Source organism: Pelecanus crispus, chromosome 6 (genome assembly GCF_030463565.1).
Source record: "Pelecanus crispus isolate bPelCri1 chromosome 6, bPelCri1.pri, whole genome shotgun sequence".
NCBI lineage: Eukaryota > Metazoa > Chordata > Aves > Pelecaniformes > Pelecanidae > Pelecanus > Pelecanus crispus.
This window is the reverse complement of record NC_134648.1, coordinates 17510019-17537871: the sequence shown is the minus strand read 5'-3', so window position 1 is coordinate 17537871 and position 27853 is coordinate 17510019. Positions and strand designations below refer to the sequence as shown.

General features: G+C 43.0%; 1 protein-coding gene across 1 annotated transcript; it reads left to right on the top strand.

The window, feature by feature from the left end:
- The first annotated feature begins 1019 nt into the window (after nt 1–1019).
- On the top strand, nt 1020–25886 carry IGSF22 (immunoglobulin superfamily member 22). The gene is given in 27 exon segments (XM_075712430.1): nt 1020–1029; nt 3704–3776; nt 4448–4467; nt 4634–4714; nt 7089–7335; nt 9112–9235; nt 9865–10078; nt 11252–11524; nt 11766–11813; nt 11816–11957; nt 11959–12015; nt 12017–12069; nt 13007–13183; nt 14283–14322; nt 14324–14386; nt 14388–14407; nt 16315–16498; nt 16500–16600; nt 17514–17718; nt 18100–18178; nt 19178–19251; nt 19253–19353; nt 20260–20507; nt 20509–20554; nt 22651–22893; nt 23432–23452; nt 25819–25886. Coding segments are annotated over 27 exon segments (3012 nt in total).
- The last annotated feature ends 1967 nt before the right edge of the window (nt 25887–27853 follow it).

The following is a 27853-nucleotide window of genomic DNA, read 5'->3' as shown; positions in this document are numbered from 1 at the left end:
AGAAAAGTATGGTGTAGGGAAGACTCAGTTATCTACACAAGAATTAGTCAAACTTGTCCGATTCTATCTTCTGTAACTGAAACTAAAATTGCCATTGTCTTGCACCAAGTCTTTGTTGTGTGTACTTCGGTTGTACTGACAAGTCTTTTCTTGAGATCTGGTTTGCCTTGTAAATGTGCACTGGTTCTGTTAATAGCAGCCATAGTAAACACAGTGTGATAGCCACACTATATGTGATGAGTGAAGTTAATCTCTCTGCAGAGTACCCGTGAGTTGATTCATGGTGTATCTGTGGTCCTAAGCACTGAGGGTTGTCTGCATTATCATTTTGTTTTCTTTCTTGCCCACAGTCAAGGTATGGGCAAGTTGAGTCATGGTGATGGGCAGTTACAGTCAATGTCACATCCTTCAAGTGCAACCTTTTGGGCTCTGGAAGTCAGTTCCAGTCTCATTGAGAAACAGGAAAACTTGTAATCTGACGAGGCTTCCAAAAGCTCATCGCTTACTATTAAGGGCAATTTTTCTGACAGAGTGCTTGCTCTCCTGACTGAAGGATAACAAAGGGTATTAGCACAGCAGTTTAGAAAAAATCTGTTCCTTACCAGCTGTTTCTGCTCCTTAGCTGCCACAAGCTACTGGATCTTCACCTGTAACATTTTCATGTTCAGAAAATCTGTGGCCAAGGATGAAAATTTTGATCAGGTAAAAGAAATGTAAGTAAAGGGAATTCCATTTTTAAGGTGAAAGGAGGAACTTTTAAAATGATGACTTAGCTTTTAAACTGTGTCACTGTGAGTTTTGTAGGATTTGAAAATCCAAATAAATTCGAAGGTACACAGAGAGTTGTGCAGTAGAGCAGCATGCTATACGCCTTCTCATTTTAGCACTTGGTGCTACTGGTGTGGATTTGCCCCATAATGACTGAGGGCAAAATACGCTCTTTTCTAGGGCATTTGGGATTATAGAGTAATATCTTGTCTCTTCCTAACCAGCCCCAATCATTGCTGTCACCAACACCAATGACCATTGGTATGCAAGAGTTGAAAGGGTGAGAGCAGAACAGGGAGAGAGGGTGGTAAGGGCAGGGGGAACACCTTTGGGCAGACCAGGAAAAAGCAAGAGTGATCTCTTTCTCTTGGCTTCTTGGTTTGTAGGAAAGACTTTAAAAATTGTATCTCTGTGAGAAAATTTCCAAGCAGAAGAGGAAAGACATAACAGGGTCTAGAGATACATGGATATCCCTGTATAATTTTAGATGGTATATGGAGATATATAGTCTAGGATAGAGACTCTTCACTTGTCTTCTGTGCATAAGGAGTCAGAGAACATTTGTCTCTCGTACAGGCAGGCTGGAGACAAAGGCCAGCTCAGCAAGGAGACCAGGGTATATACATTCTGATAAGGAAAAGGATCTCCTTGGGAGAATGCCCAAAACACAGCACTTTTGGCATAGCTATAATTTCTGCTGGCAACAAAGCAAAGTCTCAAGGTCATATGGTCTTAACATTATCTTCCCTGTGGACTGTATCTTCTAGGTTGCAGTGCATAATTACAGCTTTATCATTTGTGCCCCCAAATCTTGGAAAGGCTTGTGTTTTGGGTTGATTTCCTTCTGCCCCAAGGTTCTTCAGCAGCACACAAGTGTCTGTCTTGCCAGGGAACACTTTTTAAAACTAGGGAGCTACAATTTCTAGATGACTAGTACTCATCCCTCAAGGACTAGAGTCAAATAGTCCCTTTTCTCCAAACTGCCTTCCATACTGGGACCAGTCTTGGCGTAGCTATAGGCAGCAGAGTCTCCAGTGGAAACAGGCTATATGGTGATAGAATTTTTTCCTGTGGTATGGTCACATGGCCTCCCCAGTTGATGTACTTCAAGCTGACAAAAGGTGGGCTGCATCTGTGCGGTGGGGTTTGCCTTCTGCTAGGAGAAAGTGAGTATTTCTGTTTTTCTCAAAGGCCAGCGCATGGTCTACCTGCTATTGCAAGACTACAGGTGTTGTCCCTGCATTAGCTATTGCCTTTAATTAGAAACATTTTGTCTTGCTTTGATTATATTGGCTTAAAGCAACCTCCTTACTGGTTCTGTCTCGACACTGCAATGAGGACAACGACACAGTTCCCAGCCACGTCCACTGAGAGCAGGGTGTGCACAGGCCCTTCTACTAGTCACATATCCCGCTGTATGTGATACACTTAGGAGAGCTGGGGAAGTCCTTGATTAAGGAAAAGTGCAATGAAATGGTCTAAATGAATAAGCCGGAATAATTCAAGCTGGTAGTAGAGTTTCTGTTGATTTTCCTGGTGTAAAACTGAGACCTTTTGCTATTAACAACAGAAAAATATTTCAATTCCAGCAAGGCATTTGCATGGAGCTGTTAGAAATGAGTATTCAGGACCAGCTCCTTACTGGTCTGCCTGGCTGGAAATCAGTTCAGTTTTACCTGAACTGAAGAACTAGTTCTTATAAAAACAGACTAAATTGGTTCATTCTGATAGAAAAATGCAGGTCTTTGGAGCCTCCTGAAATGAACAGTTTAAAGGAGGATGATTTGTCTTAAACTATGGGCATTTGTCTAAACATAGGGCATAAGCAGCACTCGGGAGCTTAGTACAGCTTGTGCAGAACATAAGTCCTAATGGGCCTTTTGATATGTCCAGTTTTGATACCTTTCTTGAATGACACCTAAGCACCTTGCAGCACCCCTGTGCAGCAAGGCAGCCCAATTTTTCCATTGTGTAGATGACAAGACAGGTACAGACAGAGCAAATTCCTTGCCCAAAATCCCACAAAAAGACTGGAAAGAAGGACAGTCTACCCTTTCCTGCTCCCAATAAATAAATCCTTCAAACAGTACCTCTCTGTTCTGCTTGATTAACGTATTTTTTCCCCAACCGAAGAAGTTGTTTCTAGGAAGTCTTCTGCCTTATTGGAGTCTCTTAGCATGGTGACAGCTTTGAGATCCTTGCTGGAGAAAGCATCCTGAATTTGTGGAAAAACCTGTCCACTGGCAACACCTGAGGGTGAGTAACAACAATTTCTGGTGAAAGACAGCTCTTTACATGCCAACAACTGACTGCATTTTCAGGTGGACTTAGGTATATTCACCATCTTGTGCAAGTAAATATGGTCTGTCATCTACAACTGGAAGAGTGGTAAACAGAAACAGGTGCAAACTGCAGTTACCTGTGCCCATCCTCACTGTTTCTAGAGATTTGTCATGGATCAGTCAACATCAGTGGGAAAGCTGCCATTCATTTTATCTGTTCTTGTTTATGTGAAACTCATGATCGAATGATTTGGTTGAGGCTGGAAGAATGTGACCTTTAATGCATAAGTAAATAAGCCTTTCCATCATGTATAATCTTTCCCATATGACAGATCTGTGACTGTCTAAAGTGACAGAAAGATCGTATGAGTCTTTATTATATATCACAAAAAAACCCACAAATCATTCCTGTCAGTGTGCAGAGCACTGCTAATGAACAAATTTCATTCCTAGAGTGGTATCTGTGATGGATGTAAAGTTGTAATAAGTACAATAAGTAAAGCAAAGCAAGGTTAATCTAATCTCCTCCATAAAGCAGACAGGAAAAGCAATCACGCATTTAAAATAAACCCCAACAGAGAAAGTAGGCAACAGGCCCCTGTTCCGTTTCACTCATTCATTCATTAAGTCCAATGTTTCTTCTTGAATTTTAGGAGACAAAGCAATATTCTAAGCTAAAGTTAGAAGTAAACCAAAGCCTAATGCAACATGGAAAAGAGAGAATGGGTACCAATAGAAGAAGGATCCAGAATGTTTTTGACAATACTTTTAAGAAGTATATGCTAAGGTAACACACATTTTTTTCTTGCCATTAGCTCATTTTTTTTTATTTCCACAGTAAAAACTGTAAAAAAGAAAAATTTAAGCACTATAGTATTCCTCAGCAGCAATAAACTATCCCCGTTTGAAGCTGGCCTACTGCAATACCGCTACTTTCAAATACTGTTGTGTGTTTATAAGGCAGTGTTTCCAATCAACAGAAAAAGAGCATCAGAGCAGGAACCATATTTTTTTTCTTAGTTCACTCTAATTCACCTCTTCTCTCAGGCAGTCCTTTGTTTACAAGTCTGCCAGCCAGGGCAGGTCAAACTCTTTTACTTTTCCTACAGTACTCGAGTCTTAAGCCCAACAGCTTCTATTCACTCTCCTCTGGTCTCTGTATTGCTTATGCAGTTCAGGGGTGATAACTCACTTTCAATGCAGAGCACCAGAATAAAAGGATGCCTCTGAGAAGAAATGTGGCTTCATTTTCTGCCTTAGGCCAAGAATGGACCTGATCCAAAATACATCACTGTCAGTGGGAAGACTTCTGTCTGTTTCTGGGGCTTTAGGAAGGCTGTGAGGGATCTTTAGGGAGGAGGGAGCATTGGATTTGGCCTCAAAATTTCTACCCTCAGAGATTCTGGATTTTCAACAGGTCAGTTCTGTTAATGATTAAAAAAATACTGATTTAAACACAAATAAAAACAGTGATTCACTAATACATTTGCCATATCTGCTCCCCACCACCCCAACCTATGTGGAGCTTTTGCTTATTGTTTTCCCTATGGGGTTTTTTTTCCAATCTGAATGCTTCTCCTGAGATGATACAGATAACTACAAGTGTGTAGTGTCCAATACCCACACCAATGCCATCCACACAGTGTCCTTGATCATGACTAAAGGTAAGCTCTAGAGGTCTGGCTTGGTTAGTGACCAGACCAGTTACTAACAACTAGGCTTGGAAGAATTTTTAAGTTAGACAAAATGGAGAGTCTTTGCAGGGCAGGTTTGCTGCAAGTAGAGTGGGGTGAAGCAGGATGAAAGAATTTATCCCCTGCTGACTTTAAACTGAGCACTGTGTGTCTTGCCCTCTGTGTCCATCGCACAAAAAGAACATGTTTTCAAAGGTGCAAGCATTATGCTTATTATGGGGAAGAGCCTTTGTGTTCCCTGTATTCCCAGAAAAAAAAATGGTATGAAGCATGTGGGTATGAAATATATGCTGTGCATCACCAAAATGAATGGGAAAGACTTAGGCACCTGCAGTCTTCTTGTGGCTGACAAGAAACTCTCTGTTATGCCAAGAGTGATAGGTAATCTTTGTTCTCGGATACATGAGGTTCTGTGTACAATGTCAACATCTGCAGACAAAAATTTGAGGGTCAAAATTGGTGGGCCAAGCTGTGAAAAGCCTACTTTCTTTTCTTATATGGCTTTGCAACATTCATGATTCACTGGTCTTTTTCTAACGTTGTACAAGTCATAAACCAACCCACAATTACCAGAGCGCCCGTGTGAAAACACCTTTCATGAGATAGCAGATTTCAGTTTGAAGCCTAGTTATTACACATAATAAGCCAAATTCTCCACTGACGTCAGTGTGGCAATGGTGTGAGTCACTACTGAATTTGGATGAGTTTTAGTGGAAAAGATGGGAATGCAAAATGCACCTATGCACTGCCCTTTTAGTGGAAGTGAACTTTGCTCAAACAATGTTACAAAACTTGGGAGTGAGTGGATGAGCCTGGGCATAATGACAATGAACTTTTTTCATTTGCATATGCTTCCTACAACCAGCCAAAGGTGTGCCTGCTGTTTGAAAGAAAACCAACCACATTATATACAGCAAACTTGCTTTAAATCAGTGCTAAGTAAAAGTGATGCTGCCCACCTGCCTTACCTTTTATTGCAGTATTTTATTATCTTAAAGATAAGCTTTGCCATAAGCACCATTCTTTAAGTATAATACTTACCTTTTTGATAAAGCCCGTAGCAGGGCGTGGGCACAGGCTATTTGCTAGAGTGGTAGATAACCTTACTTAAGCCAAAGAGCGATCCTGTGCCAGGCGCTGCAGCACTCTTGACAGATAATGCAGGAAGACGTCAGTCCTCCTTCAGCTTGCCAAATGGTTCCAGGTATGCTTTTAGATGTCATCTGCAGTTGCCTGAAGCCATTTACTTTACAATGACCTACAGTAAAGGAGGGGAAAAAAGCAGAGCTAAGACAGAAGAACTGAACAGAAAAGCAGTGTGTCTGTTGGTAATGAGCTTTGAAGGATTACATGCAACTTTTACTGAATGTTATGATTGGTAGTTAGCTTAATTTCCACTGAAGTTGAAAGAATTAATTGATCTTTCTGCTACCACTCAAGAAAGAAATCAAAATGACTTCGCTGAAGTCTAGCTAGTTAGTGAAGGAAGTCTGAGATCAGGAAATAAGCGTAACAGAATGAATATTTGTCTTTTGGTATTTTAACAGGTGAGCCCCTAACTCCTGACAGAACTGAAACCAGTGAAAGCAGAGGAGCATCAAGACCTCATTTTCACACTGGAAGTTAAGCCCCAAACCTGGAATCTCTCCTGCACAGGAGCCCATGTTATATCCTGCAAAGGCAAAGCCACCTGTTTTTATTTATTGCTGGTATGTGCCTTTTTTTCTTGCCAACCCCTTCCCCTTTCCCAGGGGTTCCAATTCAGTTGGTCAGTGTTGTGGTTTAGCCCCTGTCGGCAACTAAGCACCACACAGCCACTCGCTCACCCTCCTCTGCCAGTGGGATGGGGGAGAGAATCGGAAGGGCAAAAGTAAGAAAACTCGTGGGTTGAGATAAGAACAGTTTAATAATTGAAATAGAATTGTAACAATAATAATAATAGTAAGAAAAATTGTAGTGAAAAGGAGAACAATGAGAGAGAGAAAAATAAAACCCAGGAAAGAAACAAGTGATGCAACCGCTCACCACCTGCCAACCGAAGCCCAGACAGTCCCTGACCAGCGATAGCTGCCCCCCAGCCAACTCCCCCCGCCTTTATATACTGAGCATGATGTCATATGGTATGGAATAGCCCTTTGGTCAGTTTGGGTCAGCTGTTTTGGCTGTGCCCCCTCCCAGTTTCTTGTGCAGCTGGCAGAGCATGGGAAGCTGAAAAGTCCTTGACTTAGTGTAAACACTACTTAGCAACAACTAAAACATCAGTGTGTTATCAGACTTATTCTCATACTATATCCAAAACACAGCACTATGCCAGCTACTAGGAAGAAAATTAACTCTATCCCAGCCGAAACCAGGACAATCAGCAATCTCAAGAACACCCAAGTGAAAAAGAAGGGAAAAGCCTGCCTGGAGTGTGTGCTGGCTTCTGAAGATGTCACCCTGAAGGGGATGTATATTGGACACGTGATTGAGAGGTCTCCTCAGTACATCATGAAGCATGAAGGGAAGAGAGCAGAGCAGAGCAGAGCTTATCATGCTGCTGAGCTGAGTGACTCAGGAGATTGCACAGCCATCGTAGGCTACACAAGACAGTGACGCTAATGAGCAGAACAGCAGTGCCAGTGTAACTGTGGAAGGTAAGTGTGAATAGCTCAAGAGAGGAAGACAAGGAGAAACAGTAGTCTTTGCACTGTTCTCCAGTGAACTCTGCAAAGGAGCAGTGCTGCTTTGCTGTAACAGCTAGGAAACTGATGTGAGAGAACACTGCTCTGCAGTCTGTTTATTAACATGGAATAAGCCATTAGTCTGTGCCCCCTCTTGCTAGCATGCAGATAATAATTAAGGACTTCCCTTTGCTGTATAAAGCAGTAGAAGCATAAAGCAGTAAATCTTACATTTAAGTCCTTGCACGTGTCACCTAGACCAGCCCAGTAAAGTGTACCATGTATTTTATTCTAATCAGGGTTGTCCTAACAAATTCATATCCTGATTCTTTAAAGCGACCCATGGGACGTTTGACTGCAGTCTGCTGAGGACCAGCAGCACAACATGAGGCTGGTAAATATTTAATATCACATTTGTTTTGTTAATTAATTTTGCAGTGGCATTATTGATGCTGTAAACTTAAGTTTATCATCTTTATAGAAAGACACAGGGCTGTTAAGAGTGGGGAAAAAAAAGTTGTCAAGCTTAGCTTCATGCTCTCAGGCTGGAGAAGAATTTCAAAGTTAGGGTGTGGTGTTTAGTGGCTGTTAGTATTTGAGATTACTTCTGTCAGATGTGGACCGGCTTTGAACTACACCCAGGTGCCTTCCATGAAAAGTGTGGCATTTTAAGACCATTTTTAAATGAACTGCATGGAAGGAGGATAAAATTATATTAGTGTATCCTTCACAGTTCAGGAACAACTGAATATTCAGTTGGTAGGATGGTACGAAGGAAACTTCAGGGGCCAGAAGCAGCTCAGCTGTGAGGTCAAGCAGATTTTCTCACGTGGAAGATTGATCTGCCCTAGTGCCCATCCCTGCCAGGTGTCTCTGTGAGGCTGGGCATTTTCTGTGTTAGATGATGTCCCACAAATCCTGTCCTGGTGTATGGACTTGGGTGGAGGTCACTGAATTAGTTGCATTTTGGCCATGTATTTCTCAATTTGTTTTCCCAAAACAGGCCAGAAGGGAGCGGTTTCCCAATGGCATCCCCAGCCCTGGGCTTTCCAGGTGTGCAGCCTGGCGAGGGGTCTGTGGCCAGGGTTGAGTGTGGCTGGCACTGGGCAAGGAGGCGCTGGCTCCTGGAGGATGGGTACCAGGCCTGGGATGTGAGTGCCCTCTGTGGGCCATGGCCAGGGTGGCCTGAAGGGACAGCGTGGGGCAGAGGCCTTCTCTGACCACTCCTCTGGGACAGAAACCACTCCTGTGGCACAGGTGACCTGGAAAACTGTGGCTGAGCCGCCTCTGACTCCTGTGCAAACTGGAATTGCAGGCTGGTGCCTTAGTTACAGATTCGTCTTTCCCCATGCAGAGTTCAGGTTCAGATACAAATATTATCAGGCAGTAGAGGAAGTGTACCAGCTAAGGGTCTGGAGCAGTGCCAAGAGGCTGTGTTCTGCTTCAGCTTTTGGGTTCCTATAGCTACATTCCCTCCAGCGAACGCCCACAAAGAAGGGCAAAAGCTACTTAGGAACAGCCTTTCTCCACCCCCCTTTTTTCCCATTAAGTCCAATTCACTCAACCACTTCCGTCCTGAGGGCCTGTCCATTATGTTATGAGGTCTCCCTGCCATTAAATACCTCCTTGGTGTTTGAAGTGCTCAGTCAACAATCATTGTGCACAGTTTTTCTGTTCACATGCTTCCACCGGGATTTCTTCCAGACACATTTGCAACCATGAAGAGTATGTGTGTGACATTCATGCTCTAACTGGGGATCCTGCTGAGCTCTGTGTTGTCCTGAGCGACGTGAAGGTGGAAGGAATATGGCTCAGTGATGGCAAATAGGTAAAATGCCCATGGTATTGTCAGTATAATGAAAGGCTGCAAAGCTCTAGTGGGAAGTTTTCTCCAAACAGCTACTGTGGGACTTGGCCTGGTTTTGATAAAGGGCTTTTGACTAAGGACAGACAGATGGACGGATCAGACAAGAACAGGTCTAGTCTTTCCTACTCTACTACAGCCCTCAGTCTTACTAAGGTTTGGCTTTGAATCTTGCCTTTCTCAAAATTTTCTTTCCCAGTCTCCTGTAAAGATGCTTTCACATTTGCTAACCCATTTTCTCAGCCTGTAGACTTGCATTCTTTCCCAAAAGGTTGGCTTCTCACGACGCACCCTTCTCCTTCCCCCAGTCTCAAATTTTCAGAGTAATCAGTAAAGGTATCCTTTGTATACTAATGCACACCCTTCGTTACATGCCATGTGGTTCATCTATGCAGATGCACAGATCATTCTGTCCACGTAACACTGAATTCATTTTGTCCATAGGTCATAGAGCATTTTAGCAGAGTAGGAGCTAGAAATCCTGACCGCTTAGACATCTTAGAACAGGAAACTCTGATCAGAGGACTCAGGGACAGGGCCGGAGATGGTGTTTGTTGCAATTGGGTTGTTTCCTGCCTCAATCTTTTTGTGAGATGATTACACACATGAAAAGGATGTGGATAGTGAAGCAGGGGGCCATCCACAAACTCATCATTGACAGAATGGGAGAGGAGCGTGAAGGGAGGTATGCGTTCAGAGCCAAGGGGGCAGAGTGGAGCAACAGTTGCCATTGGAGGTGGCCACCCCAGCTCCTTACTGCTCTGTACCAGGCATACACAAACACTTGCCGAATCAGTGCTTCACCAGGTCTCCTTACCTGGGCCTGTACCATTTTACAGGCTTATCTATGGGCACCAGCAAAACCTCTTCTTTCTGCTTCTTTGTTCCCCGAGGGGAGAAAATTGAACAGTCGTACTGGTTAATTTTAAGTGACTAAGCATAGGTTTCTGTGTTTTTAAATCATCAATCAAGAGTTTTGGCCTGAGACTTTACTTCAAACATTGTTGTCATGAGCAACAAGAAAAACACCTTTTCTGAAATTTTATACAGAAATAGATAAATATGGGTATTACCCAGCCCTTGGCAGCCAGACGGTGCCAGGTGGACCTTCAGCCCTGCCTGCAGCATGGAAACAAGCCTCGCCCTGTCCGCTCGGTCGGGGCAAGGTGGACAGGTACCGCTGCACAGACAGCGGGACAGACGCAGCAGTAAGGATGCTGTGGCTGCAGCACCAAATGTTTATCATACCTGTGTTGCAGTAAAAACCCATCCACGGCAAAGCTTTGGTATAGGGAGGGTTGAATTTCCTGCATTCGTAAATATTTTTGAATGCCTTTTTATGACTTTCAGCAGAAGATTGTAATTTCTAAACATACATGTGTTGTGACAAAAATAAAAAGAAAAACACCAAATATGTTTAGGAACCTAGTTATTTTCCTTTATTGTGTGCAGGACATCCTTACTATTTTCCCATATTGCTCTGTAACAAATGAGGGAGCGTTCTCTTTACAAGCAGTACCTAACTTTGATTCTACTATCTTTATCATGATCATAGATAACCCAGTGTGGCCTTAGGGAAGAACAGCACAATAGGCTACTGCTTGTGCCTTGCAAAGCTTGGAAAGAAACTGCCTGGAAGCAAATCTCCAGGCCCTAGTGAAGTGAGGAACTTTGGGGCTTGCTATTTCCCAGAGGTTCCTCTTTTTCTGCTGAGCTGAACAACTAAAGGAGGTCACCTGGCTCCCTGTACAAGAAACAGAACTAAATTAACAGAATCAAAACACACTGAACATTTTGAGTGTCCCCAAAGACTTTCACAAAACACAGGATTCTTACATTAAAAACATGAAGGAACGTATGAAAGGCCCAGCTTTGGACCACCTTTTCTGGGAACTCACAGACACAGGAAAGATGTCAAGCTATATTTGCAGCTGCAGCTTTCAGATGTCTTCTGTTCTTTCCACTCTCCTGTTATTGAAGAACCTGTCCCCGAGCTTTTTGCTGCACACGGCGTTACTGTGAAGACGAAGCATACAGCAAGCATCAAGGTGCCTTTCAAGGCAAAGCCAATGCCAAAAGTCACATGGTTTAAAGATAGTATTGAGGTGACAGAGGAAGAGAAAGTGGAGATGGAGAAAGCCAGTGACTGTGTTACAATCAAAACCTGTATGAGAGAAGACAGTGGAGCCCTTACGTTGAATCTGAAAAATTACTGTGGCTCGGCTTCTGGCAATCATTACCTCAACTTTGTTAGCAGGTCCTAAATTAATCCTTTTATAGCAGGACAATCACTGGTGGATATGTTGGGTTACAGACACTGTAATTCAGACTTTCTTTTTAAAAATCTTGTGGTGAGGCAGTCTCTGAGTTATCCAATCAAGTGATTCAGGACAGTTTAGTTTTGCTGTAATCTCCACTGATTTACACCGTGACAGGACATGAGCCTCTAAATAATAGCCCTCCATGTCACTCTGTTCAGCTGCTCACACTGCAGACAAACTAAAACCCCCACAGGGGAAAGCAGAGTTTCTGTAACACACAGGGAAAATGTAAAATGGAAGGCACCCAAAGGCAATGGAGGAAAGAAAGTGACTCACTCCATCATCAAGAGGAGGATGGCTGAAGAAAAAATCAAAGTAGGGGTGGTGGAGAGCAACTACACCACATTTAAATGGAGGAAGGGAAAGCCTACAATTCAGAATAGATGCCATCAACTCTGAGGGCGTCATCAAGCCGCTGGAAACAAGAAATTTTTGCTGGAGGACCAATTAGCCAGCTGTTTTTAATGTGGTTTCACAGTCCCACTTCCCACCATTTTTGTCCTCTTCCGCCTTGCCAGTCTCCAAAAGAACGCTGTCCCCTGTGCTTCAGGGGACAAATTCCAAGGACAGAGCTTAGAAGCTGCTTTGTGCTTAGGCTAATAGCCAGGATCAGACAAATACCCAGGTCCTTTCACTGCAAGTGTTTGTGGACTCAGAAACCCCTCGATATGGACTGGCCACAAGAGAGGACTGACTAACGCACTGTTCCAGTGTCAGTTACATAAGCTTAGTGGGATACGGCTGAAATGAAAAGTGGCTTTCTCTGGAAAATATTGTGGGGGAGGAGGGAAGATAATTTAAAAGGGAATGCTTAAAAACATTTTGTTTTGCAGCCAGAAAAGAAAATATGTGAGCCAAAAACTAACTTGGTTAGAAAACACTGCTGAACTATCTTCTGGGACTTATAGTTTGGGTACCTCATGTTCCCATTTTTCCCTTATGGACTGGGATCCCCAGTGAAAGGTGATTTGCAGTCCCCTTTCCCCAAGACCAGAGTGTATCATAGAAGATACAGTGCAAAAAGCTATTCTGGCCTATTGAAACATTTCAGAAAGAAAATTACCAAATTGAAGTAATATATATCAGTTCTCACCTGAAACTTTGCATTTTTGTCCAAACTTCCTATGGATTAGGGAAGGCATTTCTGAGCCGCTCTGTGATGCATCACAGAAAGAGCTCATTTTTCAGACTAAGTGCAAGAATTTAAATGTTTCAACATTTGAAATGACAAAGAGAAGTAGATTCCGAAGAAAGAGTCTTTAGAAAAAGGTTGTGGCCATGAATAAACCTTAACATACAAGTTACCTTCCTTGACTTCTTGCTGTACATACATACATATATATTTACACACACACACAACTTGAAATCAATGAATTCTGATTGTACTGTGCTAATTTGATTTTCTTCTGCGTAGAGCCTCTGAGACAGGTGTGTCAGCCTCCAGTTGTAGATGTCAGAAAAGAAGAAGATGTCACCATCACCTGGAACTTCCCAGCCCAGGATGGAGGCTCCCCAGTGCAAGGTTATGTCATAGAAAAAAGGAAGAAAGGCAGCCATATTTGTGTCCCAATCACCATGGAGCCAGTCCAAGGTCAGACCAAGGTTATTATCTTGGAAATTTAGATATCTAGAAAGCTAGATAAGCTTTGAATGCAAGGTTGAGTATTGATTAATCAAGGAAAATGTCATCATGGCGTCTATCAAGATACACATTTTGACATATGCTGTTCAAAGCGAGATTTTCAGTCCTCAAGTAGAAATAGCCTGATACCCACAAGCAACAATGAGAGGGCAGAACACACAGCACCTCTGAAAGTCACACCTATGGATTTGGGTGACTAATTTCAAGCATCTGTATTTTACATCTCTCCCTACCTAAATTTGCTTTTCCCTGACTTAGACCAGAACTGAATTAAACAAGTGACTGATTTTGTTGTATCCATCAGATAACAACCATATGATCCATGCTTAGCACAGCTTGTATAACACATGGGAGTGTTCCTATCAGCAGCAGCATCTGACTAACGAGACTTTTGCTTTTCCTTTTCTGTTAATATTTTGGTTCTTTCTTGGATTCTTTCCTCTGTCTCATTCAAAATGTTGGACTTTAATATTAATTAAGTTACAATCAACCACACTATCCAAAAATATCCTCCTTAAAGCACCATTATTACTCATGGTAAATAACGGAAACACTTTTTAAGGCAAATTATTCAATTACTGAGGTTTTTTCCAAAACTGAATGGAGGTTTAACCTTGCTTGAAGGCTAGATTGTGAAAGGCTTGGCCTCTCTATTGAGTTTGTTGCATCATGGGCAATCCCACTGAAGTCAGTGTAGCAAGACATTAAGATATTTTTCCCCAGCATGTATGATTATACCAGGCTAGACCATAATCTAGTGGAAAGCAAATTATGCCTTTTTTCCTGTTGTTATATGGATCAAAATTCCATCTCCTCAGGGAGAGAGATATGAAAATGGAGCAGACCACTAGAGAAGTGAAGGTTAGACCTAGTTAAGGGGCTCCCTGAACCCCTGAGATTTATATTGTTCTCCAGCAGTCTGTGAGCTGAAATTTCTTCTTGGTTTATCTCAATCCAAAAGCAATTAAAACAAAAAAAATAATGACCACTAGGGAACACTTTTATGGGTGATTAGAGAGTTGCGTAATTGCACCATGTATGTCTCTAGGTACCAGATTCAAAGTGGATGGTTTTCTGGAGGATAGAGAATGAGTTCTGTGTGATAGCTGTGAACCGTGCAGGCTCTGAACTTCTCAGCATGCCCTCACCCTCTCATTGCAAAGGATCCCATCAGTGTGTTTCTTTCACTGTTTAATGTCTTGTTTTCCTAAACATGTATGTGATGATCAGATCTACGCATTTATGACTGAAGTCTGAGGGAATGTGGCAAATCCAGCCTGGCTTAATGTAATGGACTGCATTGTGTTTACAGCTTAACTAAAGATTAAGGAGGGCCTTAATACTGTTGGCTATAAATCTAATTATATTGTAAGTGCCTGAAAGTGTGATATTATTCACTTAAAATGTGTAACTATTAAGGTAATGACACAGTAAGAGATTCCCACCTGGGGGGAACTGAGTATATGCAAACAGCAGAGATCAACATAATAAAGGTTCTCTAAGGTGTAGAAACCTTTAGTGCTTAATGTTCATGTATAGGTTGCCAAAGGCCCTAGTGTGTGACAAAGAAGATCGTTTCTCATACATGTCACTATGCTCCTTTCATCTGTCCCCCATCAACCCTTTTAAAAGAAGAGAAAACTCTTGCGGAATTCATGGAAGTTGCTTACATCCTTTCATTTTAACACTGGATTTTTAGTTGTAAAGAATATATGCCTAATTCTGGACTGTTCAAAATCACAGACAAACTCCAAAGGATTACAGTAGCCTCAGAAATACTGAAATGGGCAGATTTTATTTTGTGCCAGTTATAGAGAATTCTTACTCTATATGACTATATAACTAAAGCATTTTAAAAACAAAAGGCTGTCAGAGGCCATCAATAAATAGCTTAAACTATTGATGGAATCTTGTAATAGATACAGGAGTGGGCCTTAGTAAGTGCACATAATTTAGAAAAAAACCTAGCCAACTGTGGAAGCTGGTATAGCTAAAATATGAGACAATTCTATGTAGTAGACAAGAGCCTTGGGGTTAAATAGTTACTCAGATGGGAAAGCATTCAGGTTCCTTTACATCAGAAGATAACAAAAAAAACAATTTAAAGCCTGAAGCTATGATTCTTCTCCTATTTGAAGACTTACATTATTTCACGTTAGGCCTAGGAGAATATGTACTGTCCATATGCACCATATTCCTTATGACCCTGTGTGTTTATATGAGTGTTCTGTATAAAAGTCGTTAGCATCGAGTTTGTCATGGCACACTGCACTGGTTGACTTTTTTGGGTTGGGGAGGGCAGAGGGAGGTCATTGCATTTTAGCTGAGACTTTCATAGTAGAACATGGATTCGGATACACAACTCCCTATTCATTTGATTAAATGCAAACAGGTATTTTTTAATGTCCCATCTTTTGCTCTTCTTACATATTCTGGAAATCTAACTGCACTGCTGCAAGGTGAACTAAAGAGAGAAAAGCAAGATGTGTATTTTCAAAAATTACTATTAATTAGGGGTACTGTAATCTTCAGCAAATAAACTTGAAGAACATTAACAGGTTCTTGCAAGCCAGTCAGCAAAATCACTAATCCAAACAGTCCAGAAAGCACCTGTCCACTTTACACAGGACTGTAGGAGGGATTTACTAAACAAGAAGAGACACCAGGCACTCAAAGCCCGGACAAGTTATAGGAAATGTACTGCAGAGCTCACTAGTCAGCTAGGAAGAGGCAGAAGCAAACCTTTAATGCTAGACACCTCTCCCAAACACGTGTGGAGAATGAGTGGTGGTCAAGTGCTCATAGAAGGTGCCCTTCCCAAGCTGAATTCAGATGGTCCCATGTCAAATGTTGTGAGAATTTTTCTTAAATGGCCAACCTTGGAGCAAGGTCTACATGTATGTGCCCTTTTAGGAACAGCATTGTTTTGTTGGACAGAATTTGCTCTGTGTTTACTAAGGCTCCTTTTACCTTAAAACCTTCCAGGTTCAGCATCTTGAAATAGGAACAGCTCTTTATTCACATATGCAAGCATAGGCCTCCAAGCGCCATAGTGTGTCACAGCTCTTCTGCTGTCACAGAGCCTCCAGAACTGCTGAAGGTGATGGATTTTTCCAACTCCAGCATTTCCTTAGCCTGGCAGGAGCTAGAGCATGGAGATGTGCTGTCAGGATACATACTAGAGATGTGAGCTAAGGACACCAAGAAATGGACAAAATGCACCAAGATCCCTACCTCTAGTACCATTTACACTGTGGAAAGCTTGCAGGAGGGACAGGTGCTACTTCTGAACCGGAGCTGTGAATCAAGCTGGTGTGGGAGAAGCAGCAGAGTTACAGGAAGGAATTCTAGCAATGCCACCTTCAGGTAAGATGTGTGGTATCTGTCCTGCTGGAACTCCCATCTATCAGCTGTTACTTTGCTGTGTTTTTAAAATGTACCTCATTTTGTAGAGGGTTATCAAATTCATCTTGCACAAAGAAACATTTAGCATCACAGCTCTGCTTCTTTTTGCTGAGTTTTCATAGGTGCCGAGACAAGATGGAGAACAGCACAAGCTGTGAAGTCCTTGAGCAAAATTAAAATCATTCTGCCATCCTTCTTGCTGAGCTGTCCCCTGAATAGTATGTCAGGTATAATGGCAGTTGTTTCTTCCACCATCTGACCTCTCACATCACATCTCATGTGATTACAGAGGTCACTGTTGGAAGATTCTGATTCCTGTCATGTATACTGTAGTCTGAGTATGGGTTAGGAGAGTAGATACTACAGCAAATAAACCATCATGTCTGAAATGCCTGTTTGTTGTAAATACAGTGGTACTGAGGGAGGATTATAATTCTTTCAGGTACTCGGTTTGAATGCGATGAATAGTCAGGTGCCAGCATGCTAAAGTTGAAATAGTATTATCAGAGGTCATGCTTCAAAGACATTAATTATGTCTTGAGAATGAAGGTATCATGACCTGCCACGAAATCCCTAGATAGCTTACTATTTGAGGTAGCAAAGTATTTAAATCGTTATTGTTTACGACTTATGATTGCTTAATTATTAATTAGGAAATTCAGACTTTTTGTGTCTAAGATCCTCCCAGGTAATAAAGCATGGTGCTGACTGCCCTCAGTAGCAGTAACGCCAGCAAGAAAAGATGCATGATTCATGAGTCATGCTATATAACACTGATTCCTATAGAGTAGAAGGATATTCAGGCTTGACTGAGAATGTCTCAGAAGACAACATCCAGGTGACCAATACAAAAAACGGTTGTTTCTCTTCTTAGTCTCCATTTTGGAACTGCACAACCAGTCCGTGCAGCACGGTTTTGTTACCACATCTCCAAATAGAGAAACACCAAAAAATTCCAGAGAGACTGCAGGCTCCAGACAAATTTGCCTGGTGTGGAACGGCAACTTGCAGTACTGTACTGAAGAGTATAAGGAGTCCTATAAGAAACAGACATTATACAAAATTGTTTATGGCAGAAGGTGGACAGTAAAATCATCTAATGAGGCATTAAAGCTGCCTCTTCTTTGTTTTTGTTCTCATTCACTTCTTACATGAACTATTTTTAAATGTTCCTGTTCCACCTGCCTCACCTGAAAATGTCCTGAATGGGTGCTCATCACTAAGCTGTTGATTGCTTAGGCATTAATGTTTCTCTTCTGGTGGTACAGGTATTCGGAAAAGAGCTGGCAACATTGCAACCCTTACACTAACTGCCTTCTGCTGAAACAGTTTGAAGGATTCTTCTTCCAGTCTCCAGGCATGACTCAACAGACTGAAAAATGGCTTTCCTTTTCTGTGCAATCTCTCACTCTTTTAATTTTTTAATTTCTCTCTCCGTTTTTCTTTTATCTCCCCCATAGGTTTGATTTGACTGTGAGGCTGAAGAGCCACATGGTGGTTTGTGCAGGGACAGCACCATGTATTCATACATGTTTCCCTGTGAAATTCTGTGTTGTGTCCTGTCAGAGGAGAAATCCTGCAATCAGACTTTTCTTGGGCATCTGGTGGGTGAAATACAGCTGCAAGGCTATGGAGGCTGTAGTTGTCCTTTAGCCTTTATCACATGAGCTGTCACTTCGGTTTAAAGGAAGTTGACTGTTGGAGAAAACTCATGCAGTGTTTTATATTCATGAAGTCCTGAATAATTGCTCACTATTTTTATGGCCAGTCTTTTTATAAGCCTCCCTGTGGCAGTAAGGGTAGAGGGACTTCTTTGCACACAAGTTTGTCAGCTGCACAACCCAGCCCTCTGCAGATGGAGCAAAAGTGTTCAGCAAACCATAAAACATTGGGGAAGCTCTCCGATTCATCACGAGAAGCAGAATTTTTTGATCGTGCAACTACAGTTCATGCTAACTGAAGTGAAATCATTCTTGATTGAACCTTGAGTGACCTGGGGGAGTGATCGGGTTGTAAAGACAACGCTGAGGTCTCAACACTGTCCTTTCTGAGGTACAATTTCTAGTAACATGGATGTTGAATTCACTTCTGTAGAGGCCAAGGGCAATTTCTGTGCTTTCCTTTTTTTTAAGTCTAGACTACTGCACAAGCTGGGGCTCTACAGTACCTTGCAGAATCAGCCCCAGTGTAAGAATGTATCTCTCAGACTAAATTGTACAGGTTTATCTGTATCACACCAGCTGTTTTCCCTCAGCTTTCAAGACGATCAAACTAATGAACTGTAGCATAAGGTTTATGTGGCATCTCCCAAGCCAGGCCAGCTCTATGCACTTTGCTGGGGACAAAGCCTGCCGTTGCCTTTGAAGCTTGAAGAAATCTCTAGGATTGTTGTCCTTGAAACACTTTTCTATCAGGCTGATTGTGTACAAGTGGCTCCTGTAGACACAGATATCCCTTTTGTGCTCAAAGACGTGGTTTATTTCTGTTGCCACCAAGTCAGGAAGCAGAACGTTATAGCTGCACATTTGCCTTGGGCAGGGCTCCCCACCACTACCAGTGATGTGGCAAAAAGAAGTCATATCAACAAGAGGGAGGACAAGAACCATTCCCAGTCCTTATCCACAGCACCAAGCAACTTGTTTCTGACCTGTACCAGATTATCCTCAAGAATAGTTACAGGGAAGCCCTTTACGATGTTCAAATGCAAGCTGCAGGTACAGTATAGAGCAAACCTGAGCATCTCAGCCACCTCTGGGTATCAACAGGAGGTACTCTTCTGCTGACAGAAATTTCACACAATTTCTGCATCAATACTAGAGTTGGGGAGGTTGGTTTTTTCTTGAAAAAAACAAACGATCCAAATCATACACACCCCTTATCCAAAAAATGCCACAAGAGCAATCCAAAATGTTGTTTCCACACAAGGGAACAAAGACTCCCTGGTCAGAAAGGATTTTCCTACCTCTTGTCACTGTGTTTCCCCAAGTCCCACCTTCACGCTAGCTCAGAGCCAGTTAGCTGAGCCAAGCAGGGGAGCAGTATGGTTCAGAGCTGAGGGATAAGGAAGGAACGTGCTGGGGCTTTGCTCACTCTGTCCAGTGTGGAGGGAAAGGTGAAGCAGTTATTGCTCCAGACATCCCCAAATGCTGCCTTGTTTTTCATGCCATTATTTGATCAGGTAAATCCCCATAACAGCACTAACACAAGTGTCTGTCCCCTCAGCAGTCTGGTGGCATCATTGCCATTGCAAGTGGGTCTATGACATCTATGACAGCCAAGTGGAGGCAGGCTGGCTTGCTCCTTAGAGAGACTCCTATTACTGTAATGACCTGCTGTGCGTTAGGGACCTTTGCAGTGTATTTTGTACTTTGTCATCTCATCAGAGAGTGCTTTTTAAAACTAACAGCCTTATTTTTACATCAGAAGGGAATTACATGCACAAGGCAAATTGGTCCTCAGGTTGCTCAGGGTAAAAGAAATCAAGGAAAGAGGTACTTTCCTAGACACACAGGGACTTTGGATGGGAGGAGCTGAGGTGAAAAATTTTTACCCCAGAAACGAACAGAGGGAGGGTCCCAAACAGAAGAAACTAATACATAAATGTGCTCACTAATTCTTAGATTTCCCCTGACCACCCACTAATTTGCAGCTGGTCGAAGAAGTCCCAAACACTGTGACCCTAAACTGTAGCTCAGAGGCAGAAGATGACTAGCAGACTGATTATGGTGTCCTGAAATGTGATGTCAGTACCACCACATGGTTCACAGCTGCAGAGCAGGTCTACAGCAATAAGTACACTGTCACAGGCCTGCTCCCAGGGAGGAAATAATTCTTCTGAGTCATTGTCTGCAATGACACCGGGGACACTGGACCCTCTGGATTCACAGGCGCAGTGGTACATCTCCAAAGACAGAGGTAAGCATAAAAATTCATAACAGCACTGGAAGAAGATGGGTGCTCTTGTACATAAGACTGTGCACTAAGCTCAGGCTCCTTCTGTGGTCTTAGGTATATCGCTAACCTACTCTGCACCTCAGGTCCCCACCTGGGGAATAGACACAAGAACACCTCCGGTCCTAGCCCATCCATTTGTTGGCAATCTCTTCAGGACCAGGCTTCCTTTTACTACAGGTATGTGTAGCACATTACATAGCAGTCATATAGATGCTGTTTAAATTAAAATTCAAGACAGTAGGGGCCATCTGTATGCAGGGAGGGTGATATTATCGTGTCTTGACATAACAGATGATTGGCGTTACAAGTAATTTGTCTTGCAGCTTATTTCCAGTCTTACTGGGATTTGTTTTCTAAATGAAAAGCAAACATATGACATGTAGGAGACTGTGTGACAGTCTTTCTGGGCCAAAAGCTCTAAGAAGTCCCTAAAAGCACATTAAGTTAAACACTCAGAGGTCATCCTTTCAGGTAAATGCCTTCTCCTTTGTTCAGGCCTAATCACTAATAAGGATGTCTCATTAGCAGTACTCCCAAAAAAAACTGAACATGCCCCAGCTCATCAGGTCAAAATGGTAAGTGATCCTTCTGCCCAGTCTGGGGCAAAGCAGAATGTAGTTACTCTGAACAGTGAGATCCAAGCCAAACTTTTTTGCTTGGCCTACGCCTGTTCTAACAAACAATGTAGTAATATAAAACAAACTATATATTAATATATATTATCAGATTATGCATATATTTCTTCAGAAGCCTAGCCACATGCTGCCACAAGTCTTCTAATCCCATTAAGAGTAATGGGCAATACATTAAAATAAAAGAATAAGTAGTACACTAAAATGAGTAATCAGGTGTCAAATTGTGTATTTGTATTTAACAATCAGCCCTCCTTGATCTACGTAACCAGACCATGGGTATGTTGCTTTGGCTACCTGTGCAGCTGAGAGAGAGCACTTCCAGTTACGTGGCTGTAGTCATGTTCTTGTATGGAAGTAATCTAGGCCTGGATTTTACATAGTCTGAAATAACTTCAGTAGCTTCCGTGTATGCAGGCGAGTACAGAAGAGTAGTAAATGGAGGAAAGCTAGGCTGGTTGTGCCTTGCAGTGCATTCCTGTGAACATTCCTTTGACAACAGCCTGCCTGTCTTCAGGCAGGACAGCAGGACATAAGCAGATGTGAACTGATTTCCTATTCTTCATTACAAATGGCAAATCACAAGGTTTATTTGCACAAACCTAAGACAAGATAGAAAAACTAAAGGATTAGGAGGAGATAAGCTGTTTTCTGAGAATGAGGTCTCGTAAGAGAATTTTGCCAAAGAGTGCTATATTTAGGATCCAGAGGATTTACCTGATGGGATCCCATGCCAATGCAAAAGGAGGTAATAAAGACTTCATGAAATGTGGTTAAATACAGGCTGAAAATGGAAGATTTGCAGTGGACACTGGAAATTAAATTGCACATGCAGTTCCCCTTGATTCCCCCAGAGCATTCTGTAGACTATTCATGCCTCAGAGCAACACCAGCAGAGCAAAATCCCTTCCTTTACAAGATCACCTGCTTTGGTTTATAATTGGGTGTAATTTAATCATGCATTTCTAAAGTGCCTTGGGAGCCAAATATCCAAAAGCACTTTACAATTTAATGGCATTAGTGAGAGAAGGCATCAATATATTCCCATGGAGCAAAAACCTGACACCTTATTTACAGACCAAGAAACAAAGAAATTAATTGCTTGCTTACAGTTGCATAGCAGATTAATGGAAGAATGAGATTTCTGATTCCTTCCTCTCTTGCTTTTCAGTTTGTATTTGTTTACGTGTTGAGATAGGTATGCTGGTCAGATGCTGAGAATGCAGTGTATTGTTCATTCTTCCTCCTCCCTGAGTTTTCCCTGGTGGGAAAAAAGGCCCAGGTCATGAAATGTCATACCCAAGTTTTTTGGATTTGTACTCATGCGGGAGAAGACTGTCTTGACGGTGCTGGCGCTGTGTTTGCATGTTTGCCTGTGCAACAGACAGTGCAGTGCAAAGCAGCCCGTAGTGACTCTGTCCTCAGAAGAGTGTTTTGACTTCAAGGTGGAGTATCCCAGGAAGAAGCATGCTTCCTGTTTCATCGCCCTGCTGAAGAACCACAGCATGAGTCATGGCAACAACTGTGCCATGAGCCGTGCTTTCAGCAGCAGCCCCCACTCAACAGTGACCCTGTACAAGGGTAATATTAGCATCACATGCAAGTCTAAATTGTGGTTCAACTCAACAAGTAACATCTGTCTGCTTATGATCCCTACAACTTGCAGCTGCAAGCTGATCATCTATCTGTGCTAAATCAGATTCACAGCCACTGTTATTTGTTGGGGGTGATTCCCTCCAGGTTGAGTAACTGTAGATTTCATGTCTCTGAGTATAGCTTACACTCTGCTATTTTCCAGGGCAAGTGCAGTTACTGGGACTGGCACTGTGGAGCACACTTCTCCGGGCCAGTTTGGCTCTCACCCTTGTCTGCAGAGGAAGAGATTGCTCAGTCGGGAGGTACTGCAACTGGAGCTGCAAGGGCCACATTGTAAGAAATTATCTTCATATCCAAAAAACAGCCTAACTCTGACTTTGTCTTTCTCTGAAGTCACTGAGATTTGTCTTCAGTTGCTTGAAAGGCAGTATTGGGTCCCTTAAAATGGCATATTTTGGCTAGCAGGTCTCATGAATTCCCTAGATGGCTCAAAAGCAAATATGGCCATTTCTCAGTCCTTAACCAGGCTTGCCCTGCCCCCATGGCATACTTAGTACCTCCAAGCAATCAACTGATGCATTCTGACAACGGTTTTGTGCTTTTTTTGTAGATACCACAGATACTGCACTGGGTAAATCTGTTCTCTTTGTGAAATGACAGGATTTTGCCAACATTGTATGAAAGACAGTAAAAATTTCCAAGACACAAAAAGGAAGAAAATCAGGCATTTCATATTCCTCTCTCGCTTGCCTGTTTTTTTCCATGCTGGAAGCACCCGGTGAGGTTAAAACTTCAGGTTGTAACACACAGCTTGGTTCCAGCTGGCTCAAGTTAGTCCTGTGAGACTGAACACTTTCAGGTGCGTGGGAAGAGGTTTTACTAACAGTAACCCACACCCCACACATGGTTGTCCCATGTCGCCATGCCCAAACTTAAAGCTTGCAGAGTGGTCTTACAATATGCACAGCAGTGCCTTGAGACAGCTGTGTCCTGTGAGTTTCATCAGCCCCTGGTAAGCTCACCCTGTTTATGATTGATTAACTAGGGAGCCTTCAAGGTTAAATATTTGAGAGCAAGAATTCTCCATCCTTTTGTCTGTCATCCCACTGAAGTATGTTTCCCCCATTCTCCCTTCTAGAGAAAGGCCCTGGTGCCTCAGGACCTGCTGGTGTTCTCTTAAAGGGAACAAGAGAGATACACTGCCAGGCACAGCTTGAAATGAAACTGATACAGCACAAATAATGAGGGCCTGTATTTGGAAAGATCTTTTAAGGTTATTTTTGTCTGTGATCATTGCTTCTGGACAGCCTGCTGAGCCCCGCCCCCCCCCCCCCCCCCCCCCCAGGGTTTGGTTCTCTCTGCTAATGTGGAAGTAGCTCAGTGTGGGTCCATGGAGGGAAAGGATGCACACACTGGGTTTCCTGCTCTGATTTTCAAGCAAACTCCTCTGTCATTGTGTGTAGGATGCACGCAACACTTCGTTCACTGAAGCCAGCCACTGCCTCCCTAAAAGACTGAAATCAGTTCTTTAACATTTTTTAAGAATTCCTGGTGTTATTGGGTCTCCCACTTCCCATGCACCCTGATACACTCCTCTCTGAAGCCACAGTTTCAAGCCACAGCTGGAGGACAGCTTCCTAGTCCTTAAAATCAGGGGGCCTTTCCCTGGCCTGGCTTGACTGCCAGCCAGGCTGACACAAGAGGAGCCCTGGCAGCGCGGCTCACCTATGTTCGGGGAGGGCAGGGCAGGCCTGAGGGGCACAAGAACAGCTTTCTGCCCCCTCAGAGATCTGATTGCTGGGTAGGACTCATCTTCTGCCTTCCCACAGAGCTTGTTGAGGTGAGGACTGTTACAACAGGAACACACCTCTTCAAAGTTATTCAAAGCAGCCTGTTTACAAGCAGAGGTGGCTCAGAAACAAGGCTTGCAAAAGTACTGTATGGGTAAAGTGCTAATTTATATTCAGATTCCTTAATGGGAGCTTATTTCTGAGGCATCCTCAGGCTCCTCCTTGCCTTGACCTGGGCAGTCTCTTGGGAGGGTCTCTCTGCTGCTAGGGTATTTGCAGCTGGGTAGGGTAGGAAAGCAGGAGCCTGAATAAGAGACTGTAAAACTGACTTTAGGAGATAAGGAATTCACTTCAAATTGAGCTTAACTGCAGGCTTATTTTAGATCTCAGAAACTATGTTCTTGCTGACTTTAGTGCTGGAAGAGAGGTAGTTACTGCCTGGAGTCAGGTGCTGTAGGCTGGAGGACATTGTACCTCCTGTGAAAGAACTCTTTGTTAGGCCAGGAGCTCCTTCAGACCAGGACTTGGAAGACTTCTGTTAGGGACTTTTTTAGAGACTTTCAACGGTCTTTACCTGGTGACAGGCTGTCCCAAGGAAAAGGAGTAAGGAGTGATCTAAGGGATAAGCAGATCTGCTGCCTTGAATAGCTGTGCAGGAGTCTCAGTTGCTGATTTCTATGCTGATTCCATGGGAGCTAAACCTCTGTTTCTCAAATATCTGTCTCCACTCCTCTTAATGTATGGTCTTCCATCTCTCTTTAAGGAAGGACACTTGCATTCCGCTGCTTAGCCATGTTTTCAGTTTTAGCCTTTTTCTTAATATTTGCAAAAACAAATAGGGCATTGCGCCACCTCTATGACACACAGCAGCATCTTTCCTGCTGTTGTAGGTCAGAAGGGGTGAATATCATTTTCCTTAGGCTGGGAGGTGGCAGGTTGCAGAGAACACAAAGCCTGTTAGACCCAAAGTGAATTATTTGGAACAGCAATGAACTGGACAAGGGGAAATGAGAATGAAAATGAGAACTGCCTAAATTTGAACTGTTCACTTCCTACAAAAACTGTGACCAGACAACTTTTTCCTTTATACAGTGGAAAGCTTTATAACACTTTTTAGCCAGAACTTTGTAAGACCTTCACTCAAAGCATAGGGTTGGTTGCAGTAATTATGGCACTTACTCATTTCCCCCCACCACCGCCTCTTAAGAAAAAGATAATAAAAGCCACCTGGACACAGTGACACAAAGGTTGCAGAAGTCAAAACACAAGATCTAATTAGTGGAACTAGTTCTGCCTGGTCCAGCATGCAGAACAGCATTGCTGTGCCTGTGTAGTTTGTTTGTGTGGCTCAAAATGCAACTGCCCTTGGCTTCTGTAATGGTCGATTACACCAGGTGGTAGAGTGAGGCTTCTGCTCAGCAGGGATGCTTCTGATATTTCCATCTTCCTTCCCTCTAAGTGGTTTTGGACAGCAGGGTGCATGTTAAAGGTGATATTTCTAATACCATCTGCTAATGTATCTTAATGGTAATAAAAGGAGCCCAAGATTGCAGTTCTCTCTCTCTTCTATATATCAGTTTCTTTCCGCACTGGTCAATGAGAATCCTCCTTCTTGAGTTCAAGAGGACACTTGGGTTCTGTCTCCATGTCCCCAGATAGCCCAGCAGGACCTCCATGACAATCTAGGCTTCATTATGTCAGACTATAAGTACTCAAATCCTTGCAATACGAAGAAAGTAAACACAGTCTGCAGCTTTGCAAATGAGGGAGCCACTTTGTGAAAGAGCTGGCTGTAGAAGGCAAAACTTGAGATCCAGAAGGGTCCAGGAACTGACTAGATAAGGAATTACAGAATATCTGAACCATTGAAGGATCAACAGATTGATAGATAGAAAAATATCCATATATATACATTGGTGCTGGGTTTTCTAATCAGAGTGAGTTCTTCCAGGAGCCAGTTGTGGAATAAAAGCAGAGCAGTGGCCAGACACAGACACACACTGAGTCTGAGAGTATTTTGCCACCTTTGTTCCATCTGGAGCTAGGAAGGAGGTGTGAGGAAACAGGATGCTCCTCCCAGCAGGCCTCTAAGTTTTTGAAAGGAATCGTAAAAGACCGAATTAAAGAAAGAGGAAAGAAGCACCCACTTTTGCCTGCTGTTAACCCCTTTAGGATGCTTTGAAAAGAATTCGGTAGTATTTCTGCCTGCTGCTGATTCATTCTCACATCAAGAACTATTCCACTTCAGAAGGGGAGCATGAAGGAGTCTCTTTTAAGCCTGTGAGCAGATCCATTTAATGGACTGGGAGCAGTTGCGCACTCTGTGTTTCTAGGCTATAAATCCTTGAAACCTGTTCCACTGGTGACAGATGGCCTGGTTCAGGATTAATGAAACCAAATATCTGTGCCACTGCATCAAACAGCTGAAGAAACTGGCATCAGATCCCCAACCAGAGAAAAGTGTCCATACTACCCTACTTTTTCCTCCTGGGAATTTTGCTGGGGCGGGGGGGGAAGAGAGACTTGGCCATTTGTCTGGGATTTCTGGGCAGCAAGCAGCCTTCCCAGAGAAATCCTTTGCAGCAAGCTGCCTTCTCCCTGGAAGTGTGGACAAATGGCCATTGTATGTGGGACTGGCTGTAGCAGCAAGGGGCGAGCGTGCCTCAGGGCTCCGCAACCCAGGGCACCAGGGACGTGTTGTAACAGGAGCCAGGTGCCAGCGTCACGGTGGTGCCTGGTCGGTTTGTGTTGGATGTGCTCTGTGGGGTGCACGTGGCTGTGTTCCAGGGTTCCCCAGACAGGAGTACTGTAGCCGGCTGTTAGTGTTAGTTGGCTTCATTGGGGCACTGGATAGCTCCAGGGCAGAGCAACATGACTGATGGGCATGACGGTGGCACAAAACTGTCCACCACAGAGGTTCAGTTGGCTACATACTCCATACTATAACTGTGACAGAAAGAGAAAATGAGCAAGGAGACATTGTATCTGCACAGTAAAAATACCCAGTAAATTAATATTTTTAATTGCTGTTACACACAGAAGAAATAAGAAAAAAAAAAACCACATTCCAACCAAAGAATTAAAATAGTAAGATCAGCATAAAAATGTGTTAAGAAAAGATCCCAGATCAAGTGGCCGTACTGCATGTGGTGACCTTTACAATCACAGTAAAGGAAGGAAGTGCTAGAGACTTTCAGACATGGCAAAATGCTTGCCTCCCGGGGGGAGAGCAGCTGCTTCGC